At 39.3% G+C, this 26,414-nt stretch overlaps 1 protein-coding gene across 4 annotated transcripts; it reads right to left on the bottom strand.

The window, feature by feature from the left end:
* Positions 1 to 140: 140 nt before the first annotated feature.
* On the bottom strand, positions 141 to 26,192 carry Max (MYC associated factor X). 4 transcript variants are annotated; one of them, XM_053784181.2, is made up of 4 exons: positions 26,061 to 26,192; positions 13,061 to 13,222; positions 8,858 to 8,994; positions 141 to 884 (listed from the first exon to the last, which is right to left on the bottom strand). In XM_053784181.2, exons 1-4 carry the CDS (start codon positions 26,097 to 26,099, stop codon positions 785 to 787), a joined length of 438 nt encoding a protein of 145 aa, XP_053640156.1. In that variant the 5' UTR covers positions 26,100 to 26,192; the 3' UTR covers positions 141 to 784. The 4 variants fall into 4 exon arrangements, with proteins under 4 accessions (XP_053640156.1, XP_053640154.1, XP_053640157.1 ...); XM_053784179.2 differs by having other exon boundaries at positions 8,862 to 8,994; XM_053784182.2 differs by having other exon boundaries at positions 8,858 to 8,985.
* Between the last annotated feature and the right edge of the window lie 222 nt (positions 26,193 to 26,414).

The raw sequence follows: 26,414 nt of genomic DNA, 5'->3' as shown, positions 1-26,414 counted from the left end.
TGCTTGCACTGTACTTCCCACCTCCACGACTATAACATCCTTCAGAATACACACTCCTGACCAGACAGCCACTGAATGAGTATTGGTAAATGTCTTTTTCTATCAAATAAAAATTCATATGTGAGAATAATACACATAACTTCCACATATGTAATATTTTACCAATAAAATATATATAACAAGTGAGAGGTGAACAGGTTTGATCCTAGGAAGGGGAGGGTGGCTCCAGTTCCTTGGATCAGGAGAGCCCCCCTTGAGGTGAACATAAGAACATTAATATATTAAAGTATTGCTTGGCAACACCAGCAGAGACTGAACGTTAAGAACGGTTCCTGGGAGACCAGTGAAGAACACTGGGTTCCTGGGAGACCACTGAAGAATGCAGGCTTCCTGGGAGACCAGTGAAGAACAGTTATCTCATGGGAGACAATAGACAGACATCCTCACAGACACACACAAGTTATCTCTTACAGAAAACAAGAAACAGACATACACACAGGAGAACAGTTATCTCTCACAGAAGACAAGAGACAGACATCTTCACAATCATACACAGAGGAACATGGTCATCTCTCACAGGAGGCAAGAGACATACTCACAGACACACACACACACACAGGAGACAAGAGACATACTCACAGACATACAAAGGAGAACAGTCATGTCCCACAGAACACAAGAGACACATAATCACAGTCTCTCACAAATTTGCAGCTAGGTCTTCAACTTCTTGCGCCGGAGACTGTTCAAGGTCTCCGAGTCTGAGGTGTCGGAGCCGGATCCGTCAAACTCCATGAGGGCACTGCCCTTGCTGCCCAGGAGGACGTTGCTGCTGGTCATGGCAGCAAAGTTCCCAGTGTACTTGGTCTTCTCCAGTGACCGAACTGTAAGACAACATAGTAATGTTACGAGGAGTAAGACTGGGTGGCAATACTACAAGACTGGATTATAAGACATATCTTACAATGTTAACCCTTTGACTGTCGCAACCCCCAATCCTGAGGTGTCTCCTGGTGTCGCAAAATTTAAAAAAAAAAATTATTTTTTCTTATGAAATGATAGACAATCTTTTCCCGATTGTAATGACACCAAAAAACAAAATTTGATGGAAAACTGACGGAATTATGCTCTCGTAAAGTTAGCGACCTCGGCGCTGTTTACAAATCGGCGATTTCGCCCACTTTGAGCCCTATTTTCGGCTAATTCCATTGTTCCAGTCGCCCAAACTCATAGCTATTTCTTTAGAACTCCATTTTTTCTATCGATTGAGTACAAGAAACTGCCCATTTACCTATTTCAACTGCCTAATAATGTGGTCAGAAATTTGCAATTTGGCCAATTTCACGAAAACTAAAAAATATGACAATGTCAAAATAAGGTCCAGAATGAACAATGCAGACATTCCTGGCTCTAAAATAACATTTTCTTTGTTCATCAGTCATGTCTCCAGGCCCCTCTGATATTACTCTTGCTTTCTATTTTGAATTTTTATTCAAACAAAAAATAGAAGATTTACTGTTATGCAGACTACTGCAATACTGTAATAATTGTATAAATAACATCAACCCATTCATGACTGCATATTAGAATGGCTAGTTGGACATTTATTGGACAATGACATCATTTGTTTACTTTTGAACATTGGCAAAAATCAAACATTTCCCCAACTTTGAGCTCCATTTCTAGTAAAATCAATCAAAATCACCTCTATTTCTATAATATGTTTTCCATTCTATCAAACAAGACGAAGAAAACGAGAATACATCCATAAATACTATACGAAAATAGACCGCAAAGTCGGCATTTTAATTAAAAAAAAAACGGTCGTTTTTTTTTTCTCATTATGCACTGCGTGCTCCAGGATTTTTTTTTATATGGTGCACACTGACCACACAGACCCATTCTCTCACATGAGGCCTACCAGCTTTCTCCTGCTTGATTTGAAGCCGCTAGAATTTATGAGTAAATATATGTCAAACACGGTACCTCGTAAGACGTATATATACGGCCGCGACAGTCAAAGGGTTAATAATATTAAAGATAGAGGGACTGATCACGTCAAACAAAAAATAACACAACACAGATACAAACACAACAACAAGCTACAAACAACAAAGCCACAATCAACACAACTACAAACCACACAACACAGCCACAAACACACACAACACAGCCACAATCAACACACAACACAGCCATAATCAACACACAACATAGCCACAATCAATACACATCACAGTCATAGAGTTGTCAGGAAGTGGAATAGTCTGGCAAGTGATGTAGTGGAGGCAGGAACCATACATAGTTTTAAGATGAAGTATGATAAAGCTCATGGAGCAGGGAGAGGACCCAGTAGTGATCAGTGATGAGTCAGGGCCAGGAGCAATGACTCGACCCCTGCAACCATAAATAGGTGAGTACAGCCACAAACAACAACCAAGAGTACAGGCTAAGGGGCCAAAAGCTACAAACCACACTCAAAGAAAAGGATCTTGGGGTGAGCATCATACCAAGCACATCTCCTATGGCCCACAAGGACACCAATGGAAATAAGTCACTCTTCTGGGTTATCCTAGGTAATCTACACATATGCTGCTATGTATGATAATTTACGTAACTGTATTCATGTGTACCCATACCTGAAGAAACTTACATCAACCAAATAGTAACTGCTGCAGCATATGCAAGGATTAACCCTTTGACTGTCGCGGCCGTGTATATACGTCTTACGAGGTACCGTGTTTGACGTATATTTTTATTTATTATCACACTGGCCGATTCCCACCAAGGCAGGGTGGCCCGAAAAAGAAAAACTTTCACCATCATTCACTCCATCACTGTCTTGCCAGAAGGGTGCTTTACACTACAGTTTTTAAACTGCAACATAAACACCCCTCCTTCAGAGTGCAGGCACTGTACTTCCCATCTCCAGGACTCAAGTCCGGCCTGCCGGTTTCCCTGAACCCCTTCATAAATGTTACTTTGCTCACACTCCAACAGCACGTCAAGTATTAAAAACCATTTGTCTCCATTCACTCCTACCAAACACGCTCACGCATGCCTGCTGGAAGTCCAAGCCCCTCGCACACAAAACCTCCTTTACCCCCTCCCTCCAACCTTTCCTAGGCTGACCCCTACCCCGCCTTCCTTCCACTACAGACTGATACACTCTTGAAGTTATTCTGTTTCGCTCCATTCTCTCCACATGTCCGAACCACCTCAACAACCCTTCCTCAGCCCTCTGGACAACAGTTTTGGTAATCCTGCACCTCCTCCTAACTTCCAAACTACGAATTCTCTGCATTATATTCACACCACACATTGCTCTCAGACATGACATCTCCACTGCCTCCAGCCTTCTCCTCGCTGCAACATTCATCACCCATGCTTCACACCCATATAAGAGCGTTGGTAAAACTATACTCTCATACATTCCCCTCTTTGCCTCCAAGGACAAAGTTCTTTGTCTCCAGAGACTCCTAAGTGCACCACTCACCCTTTTCCCCTCATCAATTCTATGATTCACCTCATCTTTCATAGACCCATCCGCTGACACGTCCACTCCCAAATATCTGAATACATTCACCTCCTCCATACTCTCTCCCTCCAATCTGATATCCAATCTTTCATCACCTAATCTTTTTGTTATCCTCATAACCTTACTCTTTCCTGTATTCGCTTTCAATTTTCTTCTTTTGCACACCCTGCCAAATTCATCCACCAATCTCTGCAACTTCTCTTCAGAATCCCCCAAGAGCACAGTGTCATCAGCAAAGAGCAACTGTGACAACTCCCACTTTATGTGTGATTCTTTATCTTTTAACTCCACGCCTCTTGCCAAGACCCTCGCATTTACTTCTCTTACAACCCCATCTATAAATATATTAAACAACCACGGTGACATCACACATCCTTGTCTAAGGCCTACTTTTACTGGGAAATAATTTCCCTCTTTCCTACATACTCTAACTTGAGCCTCACTATCCTCGTAAAAACTCTTCACTGCTTTCAGTAACCTACCTCCTACACCATACACCTGCAACATCTGCCACAATGCCCCCCTATCCACCCTGTCATACGCCTTTTCCAAATCCATAAATGCCACAAAGACCTCTTTAGCCTTATCTAAATACTGTTCACTTATATGTTTCACTGTAAACACCTGGTCCACACACCCCCTACCTTTCCTAAAGCCTCCTTGTTCATCTGCTATCCTATTCTCCGTCTTACTCTTAATTCTTTCAATAATAACTCTACCATACACTTTGCCAGGTATACTCAACAGACTTATCCCCCTATAATTTTTGCACTCTCTTTTATCCCCTTTGCCTTTATACAAAGGAACTATGCATGCTCTCTGCCAATCCCTAGGTACCTTACCCTCTTCCATACATTTATTAAATAATTGCACCAACCACTCCAAAACTATATCCCCACCTATATATATATACTATATATATATATACTCATATATATATACTCATAAATTCTAGCAGCTTCAAATCAAGAAGGAGAAAGCTGGTAGGCTCACATGTGAGAGAATGGGTCTGTGTGGTCAGAGTGCACCACATAAAAAAATCCTGGAGCACGCAGTGCATAATGAGAAAAAAAAAACTCCGACCTTTTTTTTTTAATTAAAATGCTGACTTTGTGGTTTATTTTCGTATAGTATTTATGGTTGTATTCTCGTTTTCTTGGTCTCATTTGATAGAATGGAAAACATAGAAAAAGAGATGATTTTGATTGATTTTACTATAAAAAGAACCTGGAAATGGAGCTCAAATTAGGGGAAATGTTTGATTTTTGCCGATGTTCAAAAGTAAACAAATGACATCATTGTCCAATAAATGTCCAACTAGCCATTCTAATATGCAGTCATGAATGGGTTGATGTTATTTATACAATTATTACAGTATTGGAGTAGTCTGCATAATAGTAAATCTTCTATTTTTTGTTTGAATAAAAATTCAAAATAGAAAGCAAGAGTAATATCAGAGGGGCCTGGAGACATGACTGATAAACAAAGAAAATGTTATTTTAGAGCAGGAATGTCTGCATTGTTCATTCTGGACCTTATTTTGAAATTGTCATATTTTTTTAATTTTCGTGAAATTGGCCAAATTGCAAATTTCTGACCACGTTATTGGGTAGTTGAAATTGGTAAATGGGCAGTTTCTTGTACTCAATCGATAGAAAAAACGGAGTTCTAAAGAAATGGCTATGAGTTTGGTCAACTGGAACAATGGAATTAGCCGAAAATAGGGCTCAAAGTGGGCAAAATCGCCGATTTGTAAATATCGCCAAGGTCGCTAACTTCGCCAGAGCGTAATTCCGTCAGTTTTCCATCAAATTTCATTTTTTTTTTGGTGTCATTACAATCGGGAAAAGATTCTCTATCATTTCATAAGAATTTTTTTTTTTTTTTAAATTTTGCGACACCAGGAGACACCTCAGGATTGGGGGTTGCGACAGTCAAGGGGTTAATTCATGAAACTGTACACCATGTATGTCAGGCCCATACTGGAGTATGCAGCACCAGTATGGAATCTACACCTGGTCAAACATGTCAAGAAATTTGAGAAAGTGCAAAGGTTAGCAAACAAGACTAGTCCTGGGTCTGAGAGGTCTGTTCTACGAGAAGAGGTTAAAGGAACTCAACCTGACGACACTGGAAGACAGGAGAAATACAGAAGACAACGACATAAGAACATAATGGAGGAACACTGCAGAAGACCTACTGGCCCATACAAAGCAGGTCCTTGTCAAAACCACCCCTTCCAAAAGCTACCCAAGAATTTACTCCTGTACCCATGACACCAATCAAACCCAGCCCCTACCACTCATGTATTTATCCAATCTCTTTTTAAAGCTACCCAAGGTCCTAGTCTCGATTACCCTACTCGGAAGATTGTTCCACACATCGACAACTCTGTTAGAAAGGACATAGGTAAGTACTAGTTTTCAAAATCTAAATTTATCTAATTTAAATCTGTTATTCCTGGTTCTTACCTGATTCGATATCCTCAGTAATTAACCCTTTGACTGTCGCAACCCCCAATCCTGAGGTGTCTCCTGGTGTCGCAAAATTTCAAAAAAAAAAAAAAAATATTTTTTCTTATGAAATGATAGAGAATCTTTTCCCGATTGTAATGACACCAAAAAAACGAAATTTGATGGAAAACTGAGGGAATTATGCTCTTGCGAAGTTAGCGACCTCGGCGCTGTTTACAAATCGGCGATTTCGCCCACTTTGAGCCCTATTTTCGGCTAATTCCATTGTTCCAGTCGCCCAAACTCATAGCTATTTCTTTAGAACTCCATTTTTTCTATCGATTGAGTACAAGAAACTGCCCATTTACCTATTTCAACTACCTAATAATGTGGTCAGAAATTTGCAATTTGGCCAATTTCACGAAAACTAAAAAATATGACAATTTCAAAATAAGGTCCAGAATGAACAATGCAGACATTCCTGGCTCTAAAATAACTTTTTTTGCTCATCAGTCATGTCTCCAGGCCCCTCTAATATTACTCTTGCTTTCTATTTTGAATTTTTATTCAAACAAAAAATAGAAGACTTACTATTATGCAGACTACTGCAATACTGTAATAATTGTATAAATAACATCAACCCATTCATGACTGCATATTAGAATGGCTAGTTGGACATTTATTGGACAATGGCATCATTTGTTTACTTTTGAACATTGGCAAAAATCAAACATTTCCCCAACTTTGAGCTCCATTTCTAGGTTCTTTTTATAGTAGAATCAATCAAAATCACCTCTATTTCTATAACATGTTTTCCATTCTATCAAATGAGACCAAGAAAACGAGAATACAACCATAAATACTATACGAAAATAGACCACAAAGTCGGCATTTTAATTAAAAAAAACGGTCGGAGTTTTTTTTTTCTCTTTATGCACTGCGTGCTCCAGGATTTTTTTTATATGGTGCACACAGACCCATTCTCTCACATGTGGGCCTACCAGCTTTCTCCTGCTTGATTTGAAGCCGCTAGAATTTATGAGTATATATACGTCAAACACAGTACCTCGTAAGACGTATATATACGGCCGCGACAGTCAAAGGGTTAATATCACCTTTGTTTATGCCTATCATCCAATTATACACTTCGATGATCTCTCTCATTCTAGGTTTCTCAAGAGAGTGGAGATTCAAGGATCTATCTTCATATGGGAGAGTCCTTTTACAGTGAATCATTTTAGTCATCCTTCTCTGTATGTTTATATTCATCCTGTAGTAAGGAGACCAAAACTGAGTGGCATAATCCAAGCGAGTCTTTGGTAGTAATGCGTAGAGCTGTAAAATAACTTTTGGACTCCTGTTACTTATACTTCTCGAAATAAATCCTAATAATCCATGAGCCTTATTGCACACACTTAGGCACTGTTGTCTTGGCTTTAGGTTTCTGCTTACCATGACTCCCAAGTCCTTTTCACACTGTGTGATCAGGCTCTACTTTACTTAGTTTATAACTTCGAGGGTTATTTTCATTCCCAAGAACTAGGATCTTACACTTGTCCACACTGAACTTCATCTGCCACTTTTCAGACTAAGTCATTAATTTGTCCAAATCCTCCTGGAGTTCACTGCTATCCTCCTCAGAATCAATCATTTGGCCTATTTTAGTATCAGTAAATTTGCTCACGTCACTTTCCTTCATCAAGGTCATTAATGTAAATTATGAACAACAATGGGCCTAAAACTGATCCTTGTGGAATGCCACTAGTGACCACTCCCTCATTCAGATTTGACCCCATTAATGGAAACTGCTTTCTATTGGTAAGTCATGCCTCGATCCATTTTTTTATGAGTCTCTTGTGAGGTACTCTATCGAAGGATTTACTAAAATCCAAATAAACAATATCATATTCTTTACCATTGTCTACTCCCTCAAATGGTTTATTGAAGAACATCAGTAAATTTGTCAGGCAGGAAAAACTTCTCATGAATCCATACTGAGATTCATTAATCAAATTATGCTCCTCAAGGTGACAAATGCTCATCAAGGTGACATATAAAATACTGAAAGGAACTGACAAGGTGGATAGGGATAGTATGTTTCAGAGATGGGACACAGCAACAAGGTGGATAGGGATAGTATGTTTCAGAGATGGGACACAGCAACAAGGGGTCACAATTGGAAGTCGAAAACTCACACGAGTCGCAGGGATGTTAGGAAGTATTTCTTCAGTCACAGAATTGTCAGGAAGTGGAACAGTCTGGAGAGTGATGTAGCAGAGGCAGGATCCATACACAGCTTTAAGAAGAGGTATAATAAAGCTCATGGAGCAAGGAAAGAGAGGACCTAGTAGCGACCAGTGAAGAGACGGGGCCAGGAGCTATGATTACTCTTGCAACCACAAATAGGTAAATACAACCATAATCAATACAACACAAACACACAACACAGCTACAAACACACAACACAGCCACAAAGAACACACAATAAACACAACCACAAACACACAACACAGCTAACACACAACAGAGCTGCAAACAACACAACACAGCTAACACAACACAGCTACAAACACACAACACAGCTACAAACACACAACACAGCTACAAACAACACAACACAGCCACAGCTACAATAAACACAACCACAAACACACAACACAGCTACAAACAACACACAACACAGCTACAAACACACAACACAGCTACAAACAACACAACACAGCCAGACACAAAAATAAAAAACAGCCACAAACAAGACACAACAAACAAAAACAAGATACAACAATCACAGACAACACAAAACAAAAAAGCTAACTCTGGTTCTCCAGTAAGTTGTTTTGACACAAACATAACAAAGACAACTCACTCACTCTGGGTCTCCAGCAGGTTGTTTTGTTTCTTGAGATCATCAATGTCCTGCTGGTGGGCACTGTTCTTTCTCCTCATAAACTCAATATAGTCAGCAGCTTTCTTCAGTATCTGCGCACGACTGGCCTGCGAATTCTTCACTAATTACTGAACAAGGTCACTCACAGCCGGTTTACAGTGCTTGTGTAAATGAGGGAGGGGGATGTGTAAATGAGGGAGGGGGATGTGTAAATGAGGGAGGGGGAGGTGTAAATGAGGGAGGGGAAAGTGTAAATGAGGGAGGGGAGGTGTAAATGCTTAATATATCTGATTAGTGTAAATTTTCATAGAGGACATAAATAATCAGCTTAAATTACTAACTGAGCCACAGTTAAAACTAGCAGTGACATAGTCATGTTACAATGACACAGTAGTATAACACAGTCACCAATAACACAGTAACATAATATGACACACACTACAATACTATGACTGTCACATAACAACACATAATCAAGCAGAGGAAGTCTTAACATGTAATAAGTTAACACACACTAAATAATTTTCAGAAGCAGTTAAGTGTAAACACAGTCAGCGAGGCCCGGGGTTCGAATCTCCTCCGTTATGGCTGGAAAACATTACGGACACATTTCCATAAGACACCTGCTGTCCCTGTTTACCCATCAGTTTAAAATGGGTACCTGGGTGTTATATGACTGGTGTGGGTCACATTCTGGGACAAAACTGACCTAATTTGTGGGAAATGCTCTGCATAACAAGGGGCTTTCTATATAGTAGTATGTCACTGATGTCAACTATGGTCTGTATACCTTGTACAGTATATATGTACTTGTAGAAATAAAGATATTATTTATTATTATTACTAATTCATTTACATTGTATCTGAATAATGTGAGGTGACACACACTGACACAGCAACTGCAAAATAACACACAGTGCAATGAGGGTTATAGGTGACACACCTGTACAACATCTGGGTTTCCTTATTACAGAATAAAGATACCCAAATGTTATGCAAGTGTCTTGTTTATCAATTTGGCTTTCTGAACCATTCATTCAATGAGGGTTATAAGTAGAGTGAAACCCAAACATAGTCATGACTGAAACAACTGTTATCTATACCATGAAAAAATCTGAATGGTTATAACTATGACCACAATTTTTAAAGGGGTGGACTGAAAAGCCAGTGGAAGGCCTCGGTCAGATGACCAAAAGCTCCAACGAAGGGTTTTCATCTGACTAAGACCCACATCAGGAAACACTTGTCCTGTTTCCTGACGAACCTTAGCTAACCTAACCTATCTATACTATGTGGTACAGCCTCTCCTCACTTAGTGACGTACTTGTTTACTGACGCCTCGGACTTACAACGGGCTCTCTGACCAGTTTCCATACCTAAATACATGTAATGTATATCAGAGCTGATTTCCTCTATTCTGTTTATTAAAATATACAGTACACTACTGTATAAACATTTAAAAATATATCAAAAATGTTACAAATCATGCAAAGGTGACATTAAAACAATATAAAAAATGGTTGACACAAACCCACTTTCATTATACAGTGGACCCTCAGCTAACGATACATTTTAATGCAAAAATTTTGCCTCGGCTAATTAAAAAACTCACCCAACATGATTCGTTCGAGACGCGTCCACGTGTGGCCAGTGTTTACAAGCCAGCCAGTGCAGTTGCATCCACGCATACAATCGGAACATTTCATATTATCACAGCGTTTTTAGTGATTGTACCCGCAAAATAAGTCACCATGGGCCCCAAGAAAGCTTCTAGTGCCATCCCTGTGATAAAAAGGGTGAGAATTAGTATGGAAATTAAGAAAGATTTTGAATAGTTTGGGGCTAACCCTGAGACACCTATGCCAGTTGTGGAATCCATTGTGCCTACTTCAAAAATTAAGGAAATGTGTGCAAAGTGGGTTGAACTGCAAACCTTTATGGATGAAAATCACCCTAACACAGCTATTGTAAGCCGTGCTGGTGACTATTACAATGACAATGTTGTGGCCTATTTTAGGCAAATCTTAAAGGAACGGGAGGTACAGACCTCTATAGACAGATTTGTTGTGTGACATAGGTCCAGTGACTCTCAAGCTGGTCCTAGTGGCATTAACCCTTTCAGGGTCCGTCCTGTAGATCTACGGCTTTACGGTGAGTGTCCAAACCGTAGATCTACACCATGAGCTCAGCTCACTCTGATAAACTGTGAGTGGTACATTTGGGCCTAGATATGAGAGAATACATCTATGTGGTATGTGTGCACCACATAAAACAGATCCTGCAGCACACTGTGTATAATGAGAGAAAAAAACTGAAATCATGATTTTTCGATTAAAACAGCGACTTTGCAGTGTTTTTTCGTATGTTTTTTATAGTTGTATTTGCGATTTCTTGGTCTCATTTGATAGAATGGAAGACATATTACAGAAATAGAGATGATTTTGATTGGTTTTAGCACTGGAAATGGCTTGAAACTGAGCTCAAAGTAGCGGAAATGTTAAATTTTTGCCGATATTCAAGAGTAAACAAACGACCTCACACATCTAATACACGTCAGCTGGTGGGTCTAATATACATTCACAAATATGGTGATGATATTTATACAATTATTACAGTATTGCATAACAGTAAATCTTCTATTTTTTGGTGTGAATAAAAATTCATTATGTGAATAAAAAATCAAAATGGAATTTATTTGTAAAGCATCAAAATGTAACTAATGAACAGAGGAAATGTTAGTTTAGTTCCAGGAATACCTACATTGTTTATTCTGGAGCCTATTTTGAAATTGGAATATTTTGAACTTTGTGTTAATTGGCCAAATTAACAATTTCCGATCACTTTATTTTGTAGTTGAAACAGTTGATTTGGCGATTTCTTGTGCTCAATCGATAGAATAGAAGTAATACTAGTGAAATAGCTAAGAATTTGGTTGATTGGAATAATGTAATTGGCCTAAAATGGGAGTCAAAGTCGGCAAAATCGCCGACTCGTAAATATCGCTGACACATCAAAATTCGCGAGAGCATAATTTCGTCAATTTTCCACCAAATTTCGTACTTTTTTTTATTACCTTCACAAAAAGATTCTCTACGATTTCATAAGAAAAAATAAAAAAATTTTTTTTTGGAAAATTCTTGGACACTGGTGCGTGACTTCAGATTTTGGCCTTGGACCCTGAAAGGGTTAAAAGAAGAGAAGTAACCCCAGAAAAGGACTTGATACCCCAAGTCCTAATGGAAGGGGATTCCCCTTCTAAACAACTTCCACACTCTCCTCTCCTCCCATCTCATCAATCATCACCAGATCTTCAATAAAGGTAAGTGTCAGTTTGTGTATATTAAAATTAATATTTCATGTGGTAAAAAAAATTTTTTTTTCATACTTTGGGGTGTCTTGCACGGATTAATTTGATTTCCATTATTTCTTATGGGGAAAATTAATTCAGCTAACGATGAGCTTTCAGAAACGGATTAATATCGTTAGCTGAGGGTCCACTGTAGTATGCTCCTCACTTAGCAACAAATTTGTTTACCAATGTGGTCTTAGGAGTGGAACTCTGTCATTAAGCGAGGAGAGGTTGTATTAACACTTACAGGCTATGAGCTGTCTAGTCTTGATCAATACCTGTATAAGACCTGTCACTTCACCTGGAAAGGCAGTTGCTGTTAAATCTTTTTCTTCTGCTAGTGGGACAAATGGATTCTCTACGGGTATAACAACAGCAATCCACGGGTCTGGTGACAACTCACTCCTACCCAAACAGGATATGTATGGGTAGCGAATGAGGTGTACGAGGTTAGTGTTTGCCACCATTTACGAGTTTGACTCAGGTGCGGTGAATAATACTCTTCACAGGTGAGCCTTAGGATTATTTGGGTTGTGTACAGGCAGTGTGTCTAGGCTACCCTAGGACTAGGCCCCAACCTGGCAGGAGAGGGAGGAGGGAGTTCTTGCTTGTAAGCTGCCTCCCAGGTGAGTGAGGAGACCGTGTACAGGGTACTGGAAACAGTGTACAGAGTACAGACTGGACTGGGTACTAGAGACTGTATAGTATGTACTGGGTACTAGAAACACTGTTAGAAGTGTATACTGGGTACTAGACAGTGTAGCATGTACTGGGAGCCAGTAACACCAGGTACTGGACCAGTGCACACCTGCAGCTTGAAGCTAAGGTCTCACCTTTTCTCCGTGGAGTGATGGAACAGAGTCCCTCAGGGAACAGAAGGAATCCTTAATGTGGTCGCGACGTTTCCTCTCCAGGGCATTGTGGTGGGCACGTTTCTCCGCCTGTGAGGCAAATTGAAACTCGCCCCGGGCGCCACCACCCAGCGACTCATCGTCCTGTGGCAAAAATCAAGAAACAGTTAGGCTGCGGGCGAGTACAATACCCATAAGGATAATGTATAGCCTGGGATACGAAGAATATTGTGTAGTAGTAGTAGTAGTACAGGAGGGCCCCACATATACAGCGCCTCTTTTTGTTGTTCCAAGTTTTCATTGGATTTCAACTGAACCATTGTTCATTGTGTTCAGTGCTCTTACTGCTTTTGCTCCATTTTTGTACAACATTTGCATAAGGGAAGGGCGACCAGCACCGTATTTTAAGTACTGTATGTAATGTGTATTTATTTTACTTCTTTTTCTGTTTTTTAATGCCTAGCTGTATTAAGCACTTGATATATGATAGTGTAAACACGTTATCAGGCAGATTTGATGCATTCAATAATGAAAAAGATGCTCTTTCCCACCAACCAATGATTTTTGCTTATTACATGGGGTCGTGAAACTAAGACCTGTACAAGCAGCAGTAGTAAAAATATTAATAATAATAATATTATTTTACAAAAATAATACTGGTATTAAAAATAATAATTATAATAATAATAAATTATTATTATTATTATTCATAGCCATTATGATCAGGGAAAAGGCTCTATCTTGCTATAAAACAGTGAACATAGTTCTACATCATGAGCTCACTCACTCAGATAAGCTGTGAGCAGTAAATTTTGGCCTAGATATGAGAGAATGGGTTTGTGGTGAGTGTGCAGAGTACAAAGAAAATCTTGCCCCACAGGGTGCATGATGGGAAAAGCCAAACTGATCATCTGTTTTGTATAAAATAGCAAGTGTGAGGTGTTTTCTAGGATGACTTTTATGCCTTTATTAGCTATTTCTTGGTATCATTTGATAGAACTGAATTTATTATTATTATAATCAAAAAGAAGCGCTAAGCCACAAGGGCTATACAGCGCTGCTGATAGAACTGAAGACATACTACCAAAATAGAGATGATTTGGGTTGGTTTAACCCTTTGATTGTTTTGGTCATATGTATACGTCTTACGAGCCAGTGTTTCAGATGTATATATACTCAATAATTCAAGCGGCTTCAAATCAAGCGGAAGAAAGCTGGTAGGCCCACATGTGAGAGAATGGGTCTGTGTGGTCAGTGTGCACCACATAAAAAAAATCCTGCAGCACAGTGCGTAATGAGCAAAAAAAACTGATCGTTTTTTTGGATTAAAACGCCGACTTTGAGGTGTACTTTCCTATAGTATTTATCGATGTATTTGCGTTTTCATGGTCTTAGGTGATAAAATGGAAAACATATTACAGAAATAGAGATGATTTTCATTACTTTGACGATGAAAACGACCTTGAAACTGAGCTCAAAGTAGCGGAAATGTTCGATTTTTACCAATGTTCAGGCTGAATGGTACTGCCCTTGATACTGGCCATGTAGTCAGAAACTGTAAGGCTGGAGGTGATGTCCTGGTAGTCAGTAAATGTGGGGCTGATAGTGCTCTCCTGGAAGATAGTAATGGTGAAGCTGGAGGTGCTATCCTGGGAGACAGTAATGGTGAAGCTGGAGGTGCTGTCCTGGGAGACAGTAATGGTGAAGCTGGAGGTGCTGTCCTGGGAGACAGTAATGGTGAAGCTGGAGGTGCTGTCCTGGGAGACAGTAATGGTGAAGCTGGAGGTGCTGTCCTGGGAGACAGTAATGGTGAAGCTGGAGATTTTGTCCAGGTAGTCGGGAATTATACGCAGGAAGGAATACATATAAATGACCTCATAGGGGACAGGAGCCGTAGTGGGGAAACAAGTGTAGTCAAAGATAAGATAAAACCAATATTGCAAACTAGAAATACCACAGGAAATAGCAAACAAGAGGACTTCACTAGCAATAGTGAGGATATATTACCAAAAACAACTGGTGGGAGCTCCATTGTTGGTGCTAGGGAGGATAGGAATAAGACAGGGAAACATGCACCAACAGGGAATACAGTCACAGAAACCCAAGGCAAACAGAAACCAAGCCTGTGCACATACTATGCACTTGGTATCTGCAGACATGGGAAATCTGGAAAAACGGACGGGATGTGCAACTATGACCACCCTAGAAAATGCCATGCCCATATGACAACAGGAAAATGCAAACTCCCTTCCTGTAAGCTTTTTCACCCTGAAATGTGTACCTCTTCAGTACAGGAAAGACTGTGCTATAACTTAAATTGCCAGGCACACCATCTAAAGGGTACAAAAAGATACAAAACATCCAGGCCATGGGAAAACCTGGGTAGCCACAGCCACTCAAGAGGGAGAGGTTTTTTAGTGCCAGGAAGGAAAAAAAACTGGCAGGAAATGGCAGAAATCGTACACCAAATCCAGTCATTCCTGGAGTGGAACCACAGTCGATGGCCTTTACTCCAAACCAACAGATACAGATACTAATGCTGGAAAAAAAATCCCCCCCCCAGTACCAACAATACCACCAGTCCGATAACATTCTTCTTTGCAAACATACAGGGTCTAAAGCCAGCAACAAACAACAAAATACCTTTCATCTGTGGACTGCTTGCAGAGGCAAAGGCAATGTTCGCGGCTTTCACTGAGACCCACATAAAGGATCACTTGGACAACAAAATATGGATCCCAGGTTACAACCTATACAGATGTGACAGAGTGAACAGGCAAAAGGGGGGGGTTGGCCTGTACATTGCAGAGTCACTTGTTTGCACAGAACTGCTAAATGCCTCTAGTGATGTAGTGGAAGTTTTAGCAGTAAAGGTCGAGAACCAAAACCTAGCCATTGTGGTAGTCTACAAGCCTCCGGATGCAACATCCCAGCAATTCCACGAACAGCTGTTAAAAATTGACCACTGTCCGGAAAATCTTCCAGCTCCTGCACCCAACAACTTGCTCCTGGGGGATTTCAACTTAAGGCACCTAAAATGAAGGAATATAGCAAATAATATTGTTGCAGTAATAACACCAGGAGGCAGCTCTGATGAAAACTCACACTCACACGAGCTTTTAAATCTCTGCACAAAATTCAATTTAAACCAGCAAATAATAGAGCCTACTAGACTGGAGAATACACTAGACCTCATCTTCACTAACAATGATGATCTGATAAGAAATGTCACCATATCAAAAACAATATACTCAGATCACAACATAATTGAGGTTCAGATATGTACACGTGGAGCCCCAGACCGACATAATGAGACTAGTCACGAGGGAGCATTCACAGAGTAAAGTCCGAGGCAGCTACGGTGAAAAGCTCTGTTCCACAAGGCACAGTACTCGCTCCCATCTTGTTCCTCATCCTCATATCCGACATAGACAAGGATGTCAGCCACAGCACCGTGTCTTCCTTTGCAGATGACACCCGAATCTGCATGACAGTGTCTTCCATTGCAGACACTGCAAGGCTCCAGGCGGACATCAACCGAATCTTTCAGTGGGCTGCAGAAAATAATATGAAGTTCAACGATGAGAAATTTCAATTACTCAGATATGGTAAACACGAGGAAATTAAATCTTGATCAGAGTACAAAACAAATTCTGGCCACAAAATAGAGCGAAACACCAACGTCAAAGACCTGGGAGTGATCATGTCGGAGGATCTCACCTTCAAGGACCATAACATTGTATCAACCGCATCTGCTAGAAAAATGACAGGATGGATAATGAGAACCTTCAAAACTAGGGAGGCCAAGCCCATGATGACACTCTTCAGGTCACTTGTTCTATCTAGGCTGGAATATTGCTGCACACTAACAGCACATTTCAAGGCAGGTGAAATTGCTGACCTAGAAAATGTACAGAGAACCTTCACGGCGCACATAACGGAGATAAAACACCTCAATTACTGGGAGCGCTTGAGGTTCCTAAAACTGTATTCCCTGGAATGCAGGCGGGAGAGATACATGATTATATACATCTGGAAAATCCTAGAGGGACTAGTACCGAACTTGCACACGAAAATCACTCACTATGAAAGCAAAAGACTTGGCAGACGATGCAACATCCCCCCAATGAAAAGCAGGGGTGTCACTAGGACGTTAAGAGACCATACAATAAGTGTCAGGGGCCCGAGACTGTTAAACTGCCTCCCAGCATACATGAGGGGGATTACCAACAGACCCCTGGCAGTCTTCAAGCTGGCACTGGACAAGCACCTAAAGTCGGTTCCTGACCAGCCGGGCTGTGGCTCGTACATTGGTTTGCGTGCAGCCAGCAGCAACAGCCTGGTTGATCAGGCTCTGATCGACCAGGAGGCCTGGTCACAGACTGGGCCGCGGGGGCGTTGACCCCCGGAACTCTCTCCAGGTAAACTCCAGTAAACAAATCACACCACACGTCCAATACACGTTAGCTGGGGAGTGTAATATTCTTTCACTAGTGCACTGACATTTTTTATACCATTTTTACAATAATGCAGTAGTCTGCATAACAGTAAATTTTGTATTTTTTTGTATGAATAAAAAATCAAAATAGAAAGCAATAATAATAAAAGAGGGGCCTAGAGATGTGACTAATGAACAGAGGATATGTTATTTTAGTGCCAAGAATGTCTACCTTGTTTATTCTGGACCCTATTTTGAAATTGGCATCTTTTTTAGTTTGCGTGAAATTGGCCAAATTGCCAATTTCTGACCACAATATTGGGTAGTCCAAATTGGTAAATGGGAGGTTTCTTGTACTCAGCGGATAGATAAAATGGAGTTCTAAAGCAATAGCTATGAGTTTGGTCAACTGGAACAACGGAATTGGCTGAAAATAGGGCTCAAAGTCGGCGAAATCGCCGATACGCATATGTCGCCGAGACCGCTAACTTCGCGGGAGCGTGATTCCACGAGTTTTCGACCAAATTTCGAACTTTTGGTGTCATTATCATTGGGAAAACATTCTCTGTCATTTCATAAGAAAAAATAATTTTTTTTTTTCAAAAATTTAGCGACATAGAATGACAGTTTCAGAAAGGGGCCTGAAACAGTCAAAGGGTTAAGGGCCGGAAGTATCTTAACCCGTAAACGGTCCAAACATATATATACATTTTTTCAACATTTGAATGTAAAAAAAGTAGATCTTTTTGTTTTTTTTTACATTTGAAAATGTGCAAAAAAAAAACTTTGATCTACTTTTTTTTGTTATATTTGAAAATATATAAAAACAAACATAGATCTACTTTTGTAGCGCTACACATGTGAACGTAGATCTGCTTGGACCGTTTACGGGTTAAAATTGGGCTCAAAGCAGCAGAAATGTTAAATTTCTGATGACTTTCCTGAGGACAGGTAAGGGCCTCCCCTACACCCCTGGTCTGCTTCATTCCATTATTTGGATGCCACAAACCATGACCAATCATTCCTGGTTATATTTTATCTGAGAAAAAGGACAACTCTTCAAATTTTTTGTGTGATGAATTCAGAATGTAAGACAACAGTTATATAGGAGTCCTGCAGACATGATTAATGAATGGAGGAAATGTTACATTACTGGCTGGAATGTCTACAGTGCTTATTTTGCATTTATTTTTAAATTGGTAGTTTTTCAATTTGTGTAAAATTGACTAAATTACTGACTTCTGTGCACATTATAGTATAGTAGTTGTAATAGGTGAATTAAGAATTTCTTGTGCTCAACTGATAAAACATAAGGCGTACTAGCAAAATAGCTAAGAATTTTGTCAAATGGAGCAAAAATAGGACTCAAAGTGATAAACTCATTGATTCATAAATTGTACGCAGACCACTTAATTTGTGCTTGCGTAATTCTGTAAATTTTCCATCAAGTTTCTTCTTTTTGGTGTCATTACCTTCAGAAAAAGATTCTCTACCGTAGTTTTCACTATGGGTTCCAACAGCGAAGGCATTCAATCAGCAGGAAAAGCCAGGCATAACCATCAGATTTCCTCATTAGATATGTACAGTAGACTGTTATGTTACATAGTAGTAACTTCCTGAAAACTGTGTTAGGTAAATCCGTGTTAGATAAACTGAAGAAATTATGGGAAAAATAGGGTTACATTCCTGGGAGCCCCAAAAGAGCCAAACTTTTTTTTAGACCTCCAGATCTTAGAAAAATATAAGTGAATACATAATTGTTGTTCATTGTATTGATGTATTATGTTATTTTTACTGCTTAGGACTACAAATGCAAGAGAAATAACAGTATTTCTTACCTAAAATTGTGGGTGCTGGTGTTTGTCAGTGATTGTGAAGAGAGTGGAGAATTATGCTTTGGCCCTACTGGGCTGAGGTGGATGGTAGAGGTTCTGGTACTGAAGTCAATGGTTGTACTGGAGTGTGCATAAATTTTGTAATGGATTTCTGGACTATTTTACCCTGCAGTACATTATACATCTGATGGTAAGGCATCAGCTGCTCCAGACACCACTTCAGAGCACTGCTTCTAAATTTGTCAGGGTCCTCTTCAGTGAAAAAGTCTAACTTTATGTCAGTAAGTCAGTAAAGTCAAGTCATTCAGTAAGTCAGCCATTCGGTATGTCAGTCATTCAGAATGTCAGTCATTCAGTAAGTCAGTCAGTAAGTCAAGTCAGTAAGCCAAGTCAGTAAGCCAGTCAGTCAAGTGAGCCAGTCAAGTAAGCCAATCAATAAAGTCAGTAAGTCAGTCAGGTCAGTCAGTAAGTCAGTTAGCGAGAAGACATCTTGGGTTATTCATTACACAAGCTTGTATATTTACCTCATTCTATTTAAATTTTGCGACACCAGGAGACACCTCAGGATTGGGGGTTGCGACAGTCAAAGGGTTAATTGTACCAACTGTTGCTTTATTAAGGCCACAGGCTCTCTCGTCTAACACAGTGGATCCTCGAGTTAAGAACCACTCCCATCATGACAAATTATGTAAGTGTATTTTTGTAAGTGCTTTTGTAAGTATATTTTTGGGGGTCTGATACAGATTAATCTATTTTATATTATTCCTGATGAGAGGAAATTCGTTCAGTAGCAGCACTTGACCAGCCATCTGGAACGAAAAAAGTTCGTAACTCGAGGGTTCACTGTATCTCTATTTTCTTCATAACTCATGGCTTAAATGCCTAAACCTTTTCTTGCCACTTTCAGTAACACTGGTATGCCTACTGGGTGCCATGATTGTTTGGCAGATACAAGATATGCCAATTAAAAGATCAAAACACAATTCACAAACACAGCTATCTCCTAGGAGAGAATGGCACTAGACACACATTCACGAAGGCTGGGATATGGGGAGGGGGCAGGAGTGTCAAAGGTGGCAGGGAATGGCAGTAGGTCTCCCCCACTGACACAATGGTCTCACCCACAGCCAGGCGGCAGTTTGAGCTGGGAAAATTTTTCCCCGCCTGCAAACAGAACCGTGTTCAGTTTGCAGGCGGGGAAAATTTGTATAAAATTATGCCGCAATTTTTTAATACAGTGGACCCCCGGTTAACGATTTTAATCCGTGCAAGAGGGGTAATTGTTATGCGAAATAATCGTTATGTGAATGAATTTTCCCCATAAGAAATAATGGAAATAAAATTAATCCGTGCAAGACACCCAAAAGTATGAAAAAAAAAATTTTTTACCACATGAAATGTTAATTTTAATACACACAAACTGAAAAAGGCATGCACACTTACATGACACTTACTTTTATTGAAGATCTGGTGATGATTGATGGGATGGGAGGAGGGGAGAGCATTATCTTCTTACTGTTTAGAAGGGGAATCCCCTTCCATTAGGACTTGAGGTAGCAAGTCCTTTTCCGGGGTTACTTCCCTTCTTCTTTTAATGCCACTAGGACCAGCTTGAGAGTCACTGGACCTCTGTCGCACAACAAATCTGTCCATAGAGCTCTGTACCTCCCGTTCCTTTACGATTTGTCTAAAATGGGCCACAACATTGTCATTGAAATAGTCACCAGCACGGCTTGCAACAGCTGTGTCAGGGTGATTTTCATCCATAAAGGTTTGCAGTTCAACCCACTGTGCACACATTTCCTTAATTTTTGAAGTAGGCACAATGGATTCCACAACTGGCATAGGCTTCTCAGGGTTAGCCCCAAACCCTTCAAAATCTTTCTTAATTTCCATACTAATTCTCACCCTTTTTACCACAGGGTTGGCACTAGAAGCTTTCTTGGGGCCCATGGTCACTTATTTTCCAGAAACAGCACCGAAAACACTGTAATAATACGAAATATTCCGATTGTATGCTTGGATGTTACCGCGGAGGCTGGCTGGTAAACAATGCCACTGGCGGAACATGTGAGCGCGTCTCGGAAGAAAATCGGTAAGCGGGTTTTTAAGCGGTATGTGAGGCAAAATTTTTGCAATTAAAGTAAGCGGTATGCGAAATAATCGCTATGTGATGCCATCGTTATGCGGGGGTCCACTGTAGTGTAATAACCAAAATGTGGCAAATAAATCCATGTAATATAACAAGTCTACTGTATACCATTTGAGTTTAACTGGATGAAAAGCTAAACCCATAGGGGTCCTATAGGACCTGGAAGTGGTATGATTATTATTGTTACCATCACGAATTATGAATACATTGTACAATGGTACCCCGAGTTTTGGCCATAATTCATTCTAGAAGGCTGTTCAAGTGCCGTTACCAAAAAAATTTGTTCCCATAAGGAATAATGTAAATTAGATTAGTCCATTTCAGACCCCCAAAAATACACTTACAAAAGCACTTACAATAATACACTTACATAATTGTTCGAGTTGGGAGCTGTAAGAAACTTGGGGTACCACTGCATATTATTATTATTATTATTATTATTATTATTATTATTATTATTATTATTATTATTATTATTACTATTATTATTTCATTCATGGTCATATAGTCCCTGGAGAATGAGAGGCAGTCATGTTTGATCCAAGGAAGTGGAGGATAACTCCAGTTGCTTGGATTAAGAGCTTCACCTACACTAATTCATACATTTAGCTAAAAACTGAGAAACTAGGCCTATGAGATGCCTATATAACTGACCAGGAAAAAAACCTCAGAATATAACTACGTATATTGGTATTGTAAAATATATTTATGCAATATATTTCTAGCTTTCATCAAAATAAAGCCTAAAAACAGGCCTATGAGGGTCTATATCACTGCCCAGGCAGGATATATAAAATACAGATATGAATATATTAAATAAGGCCAACATAAAATTTCTAACTTGCCTAAACAAAACCAAAAAATAGGCCTGTGAAAGCCTAAATCACTACCCAGGCAAGATATATATAATGTAAATATATACAAGCTCCCACCTGTAAGAAACATTAATAAAAAATTAGAGAAATTTTTTATTCTTGTTCAAACCCCCCAAAATATGCCTATGAGGACCTAAATTATGGGCCAGGCAGGAAAAACATAACAGTATTACAGAATGGATATAAATGCTCTGGAAAACATACAAAGGAGGATGATAAAGTTGATCCCATGTATTAGAAATCTTCCCTATGAAGATAGACTGAGACCCTGAATCTGCACTCTAGAAAAGCGTAGAATCAGGGGGGATATGATTGAGGTGTATAAATGGAAGACAGGAATAAATAAAGGGGATGTAAATAATGTGCTGCAAATATCTAGACTAGACAGGATTCGTAGCAAAAGTTTTAAGTTGGAAAAATTCAGATTCAGGAAGGATATAGGAAAGCACTGGTTTGGTAATAGAGTTGTGGATGAGTGGAACAAACTCCCAAATACAGTTATTGAGGCTAAAACATTGTGTAGTTTTAAAAATAGGTTAGATAAATGCATGAATGGGTGTGGGTGGGTGTGAGTTGGACCTGATTAGCTTGTGCTACTAGGTCAGTTGCCGTGTTCCTTCCTTAAGTGAATGCGACCTGACCTGACTAGGTTGGGGCATTGGCTTAAGCCGGTAGGAGACTTGGACCTGCTTCGCATGGGCCACTAAGCCTGCTGCAGTGTTCCTTCTTTCTTATGTTCTTATAAAACAAGGCCTACACACTGAAAGAAATACAGTGGACCCCCCGGTTAACGATATTTTTTCATTCCAGAAGTATGTTCAGGTGCCAGCACTGACCAAATTTGTTCCCATAAGGAATATTTTGAAGTAGATTAGTCCATTTCAGACCCCCAAACATACACGTACAAACGCACTTACATAAATACACTTACATAATTGGTCGCATTGGGAGGTGATCGTTAAGCGGGGGTCCACTGTATACAGTGGACCCCCGGTTTACGATCAGCTCCCAATGCGACCAATTATGTAAGTGTATTTATGTAAGTGCGTTTGTATGTGTATGTTTGGGGGTCTGAAATGGACTAATCTAATTCACAATATTCCTTATGGGAACAAATTCGGTCAGTACTGGCACCTGAACATACTTCTGGAATGAAATAATATCGTAAACCGTATTAATGACAAACAAGATACAGTGGACCCCCGCATAACGATCACCTCCGAATGCGACCAATTATGTAAGTGTATTTATGTAAGTGCGTTTGTACGTGTATGTTTGGGGGTCTGAAATGGACTAATCTACTTCACAATATTCCTTATGGGAACAAATTCGGTCAGTACTGGCACCTGAACATACTTCTGGAGTGAAAAAATATCGTTAACCGGGGGTCCACTGTATCTGACAAAATTTCTATGTTTAAAGCCAAAAATCAGGCCTGAAAGAGCCTAAATTAAACTAATGACAAATAAGAGAACAGAAAAAATCTGTTTAAACAAAGCCAAAAAAAATAGGCCAATAAGAGCCTAAGTTACTCTAAGAAATATATTAGTGACAAAAAAGATAACTGCCAAAATTTGTTTAAACAAAGCCACAAAACTAGGCCTTATTATAATAACCTAAATTAGAAACCACAATATTGGGTGGGGATTAAACTTGTGGCAAGTGAGTTGTAAAACTTCAGACCAGTGTGTAAGCCACTGGACCAGCTGGCTACAAAGATTCATCCAACTAGGTACATTTATACACAGTAGGAAGGTTAACACAGGTCCCACTGCGACCACAAATAAGATAAGATTTCGTTCGGATTTTTAACCCCGGAGGGTTAGCCACCCAGGACAACCCAAGAAAGTCAGTGCGTCATCGAGGACTGTCTAATTTATTTCCATTGGGGTCCTTAATCTTGTCCCCCAGGATGCGACCCATACCAGTCGACTAACACCCAGGTACCTATTTGCTGCTAGGTGAACAGGACAACAGGTGTAAGGAAACGTGTCAAAATGTTTCCACCTGCCGGGAATTGAACCCGGGCCCTCCGTGTGTGAAGCGGGAGCTTTAGCCACCGGGCCACAATGTAAGTTTTTACAGGTGAATCACCCACCAGTGGTTGTGACAAACTCTAGTTGAAGTCCCTTCAAAGCCATCATCATAACAGCTTTGAGGGGACTTGAGCTAGAGTACATCACAACCACACTGGCGGGAGATTCATCTGTAAAAACTTGCATTTGTAATCACAGCAGGGCCCATGCTAACCTCTCCATGGTGTATAAATATACCTAGTTGGAAGAATCTTACTGCAGCCAGCTGGCCCAGTGGCTTACACACAAGTCTGGAGTTTTACAACTCACTTGCCATGAGTTCAATCCCCACCAGTACTCTGATATGTTTGCAATCGTGTCATTATGATTCTGTAAGTCAACCTAAATTTGTGTATGAAACATCTTAGTGACAAGATAACTGATGAAATTTCTAATCTTGTTTAAACAAAGCCTAAGAAATAGGCATATAATATAACAAACATGATAACAGGCGAAATTTTTATCTTTGTTCAAAGAAAAACAAATAGGCTTATAAGTCTAAATTGTTGGCTAGGCTGGTCTTACTTTACATATAATGTTAAAAAACCTGAACAATTTGTGAAATATATTAGTGACATATATAATAGAAATTTCTTGTTTTTCTTAAGTAAAACCAAAACAATAGGCCTATGAGAGCATAAATTGTTGCCTAGGCTGGAAAAAATAGCTGAAAATATACAATAGAATAAATTCATCTTATTTTTTAAATAAAATCAAGACAATAGGTCTGCAAGCCTAAATTACTGCTTAGGCTGAAATACATAACTGAAAATATACAACCTAGTTAAATGAGGCCTATAAGCTGCTACCTGTAAGAAAAATATTACACAAATTTTAAATATTTGGTTACAAATATTTAAAATTCGTTTAGGCCTACCAGGGTCTAAAACACTTGCTAAGCAGATATATAAAAATAATATAACTAATAAAATTATATAATTATTAAAGAAATTAATATACATGAAGTTTCTATATTAAAAAATATTAGCCTATGAGAGCCTAAATCACCTGCTGAGCAAAATATATTTGACAAAATACTAATATAATTAATAAAGTAATTAAGAGAGTAATAAATTAATGCACAATGCTAAGAAATTTTTTGGGCTAAAAAGTAAACATAGGCCTATTAGGCTCTAAACAATTTCCCAGGGCTGGAAATATATTACAAATATAATAATTATTATAATTAATAAAGCAATTAATACATACTAATAGGCCAATTTTGTTAAAAATAGGCCTATGCTTGGTGATACACAAAAAATATATAGTACACACTTCTAACAGACGAAACTTCTTTAGTTAAAACCCCTCAAAATAGGCCTATAAATGGTGTAAACCAGTGGGTAGGTTGTGAAAACAGGCCTATGCAATTTTATAATAAGATCTACTGACACGTAATTTTCATATTATGGCAAACTAAACTAAAAACCTAGGCCTATGAGGGCCTAAATCACATCGTATCTAGGATATATGGCCTAAAATAATAATAAATTATGCAAATAAAGGCCTATGGTACACGTCCTGGAAGGGAGAAACCAGAGGGGGGTCAACATTTCCCTCAATAAAAAGGAGAAAAACCAGGCCTACCATGCCTATAAATTACTCACGTCACTCTCGATGTCAATGTCTCGCTCCTCATCACTCATCTCATAGGCTCATGCCACCCAAAATACAGACAAAACGTGATAAATGAACTCCGAGGATCAATATGGCGTCGACTCAGCCCCCATCAACAACAACAACAAACATTAATAACTCAACGAAATTATCAATACAAACTTTATTACTAATTTTATTAAAAAAATATATTTGCCCAAAATAGCATATAAAACTATATGCTTTTATTTTGGGAAATTAGGTAAAGTTATTACTATTTTAATTATGTCTAACGAATTCCGTCCTTCGCGAACGTTACAAGAATTATTGCCAGTAATAACCAGAAAATTAATTTATTATTATTA

Source organism: Cherax quadricarinatus, chromosome 43 (genome assembly GCF_038502225.1).
Source record: "Cherax quadricarinatus isolate ZL_2023a chromosome 43, ASM3850222v1, whole genome shotgun sequence".
In the NCBI taxonomy this organism is placed as follows: domain Eukaryota; kingdom Metazoa; phylum Arthropoda; class Malacostraca; order Decapoda; family Parastacidae; genus Cherax; species Cherax quadricarinatus.
Note: the sequence above shows the minus strand (reverse complement) of the source record. Positions and strands in the feature narration are given on the sequence as shown.

Coding starts and splice junctions, on each gene's coding strand:
- Max (XM_053784179.2), bottom strand. CDS start 26,099: ATGAGTGATGAGGAGCGAGACATTGACATCGAGAGTGAC. Junction 8,995..13,060: donor CATCACTCCACGGAGAAAAG/GTGAGACCTTAG, acceptor TAATTAGTGAAG/AATTCGCAGGCCAGTCGTGC. Junction 885..8,861: donor CAACCTGCTGGAGACCCAGA/GTGAGTGAGTTG, acceptor GTTGTCTTACAG/TTCGGTCACTGGAGAAGACC.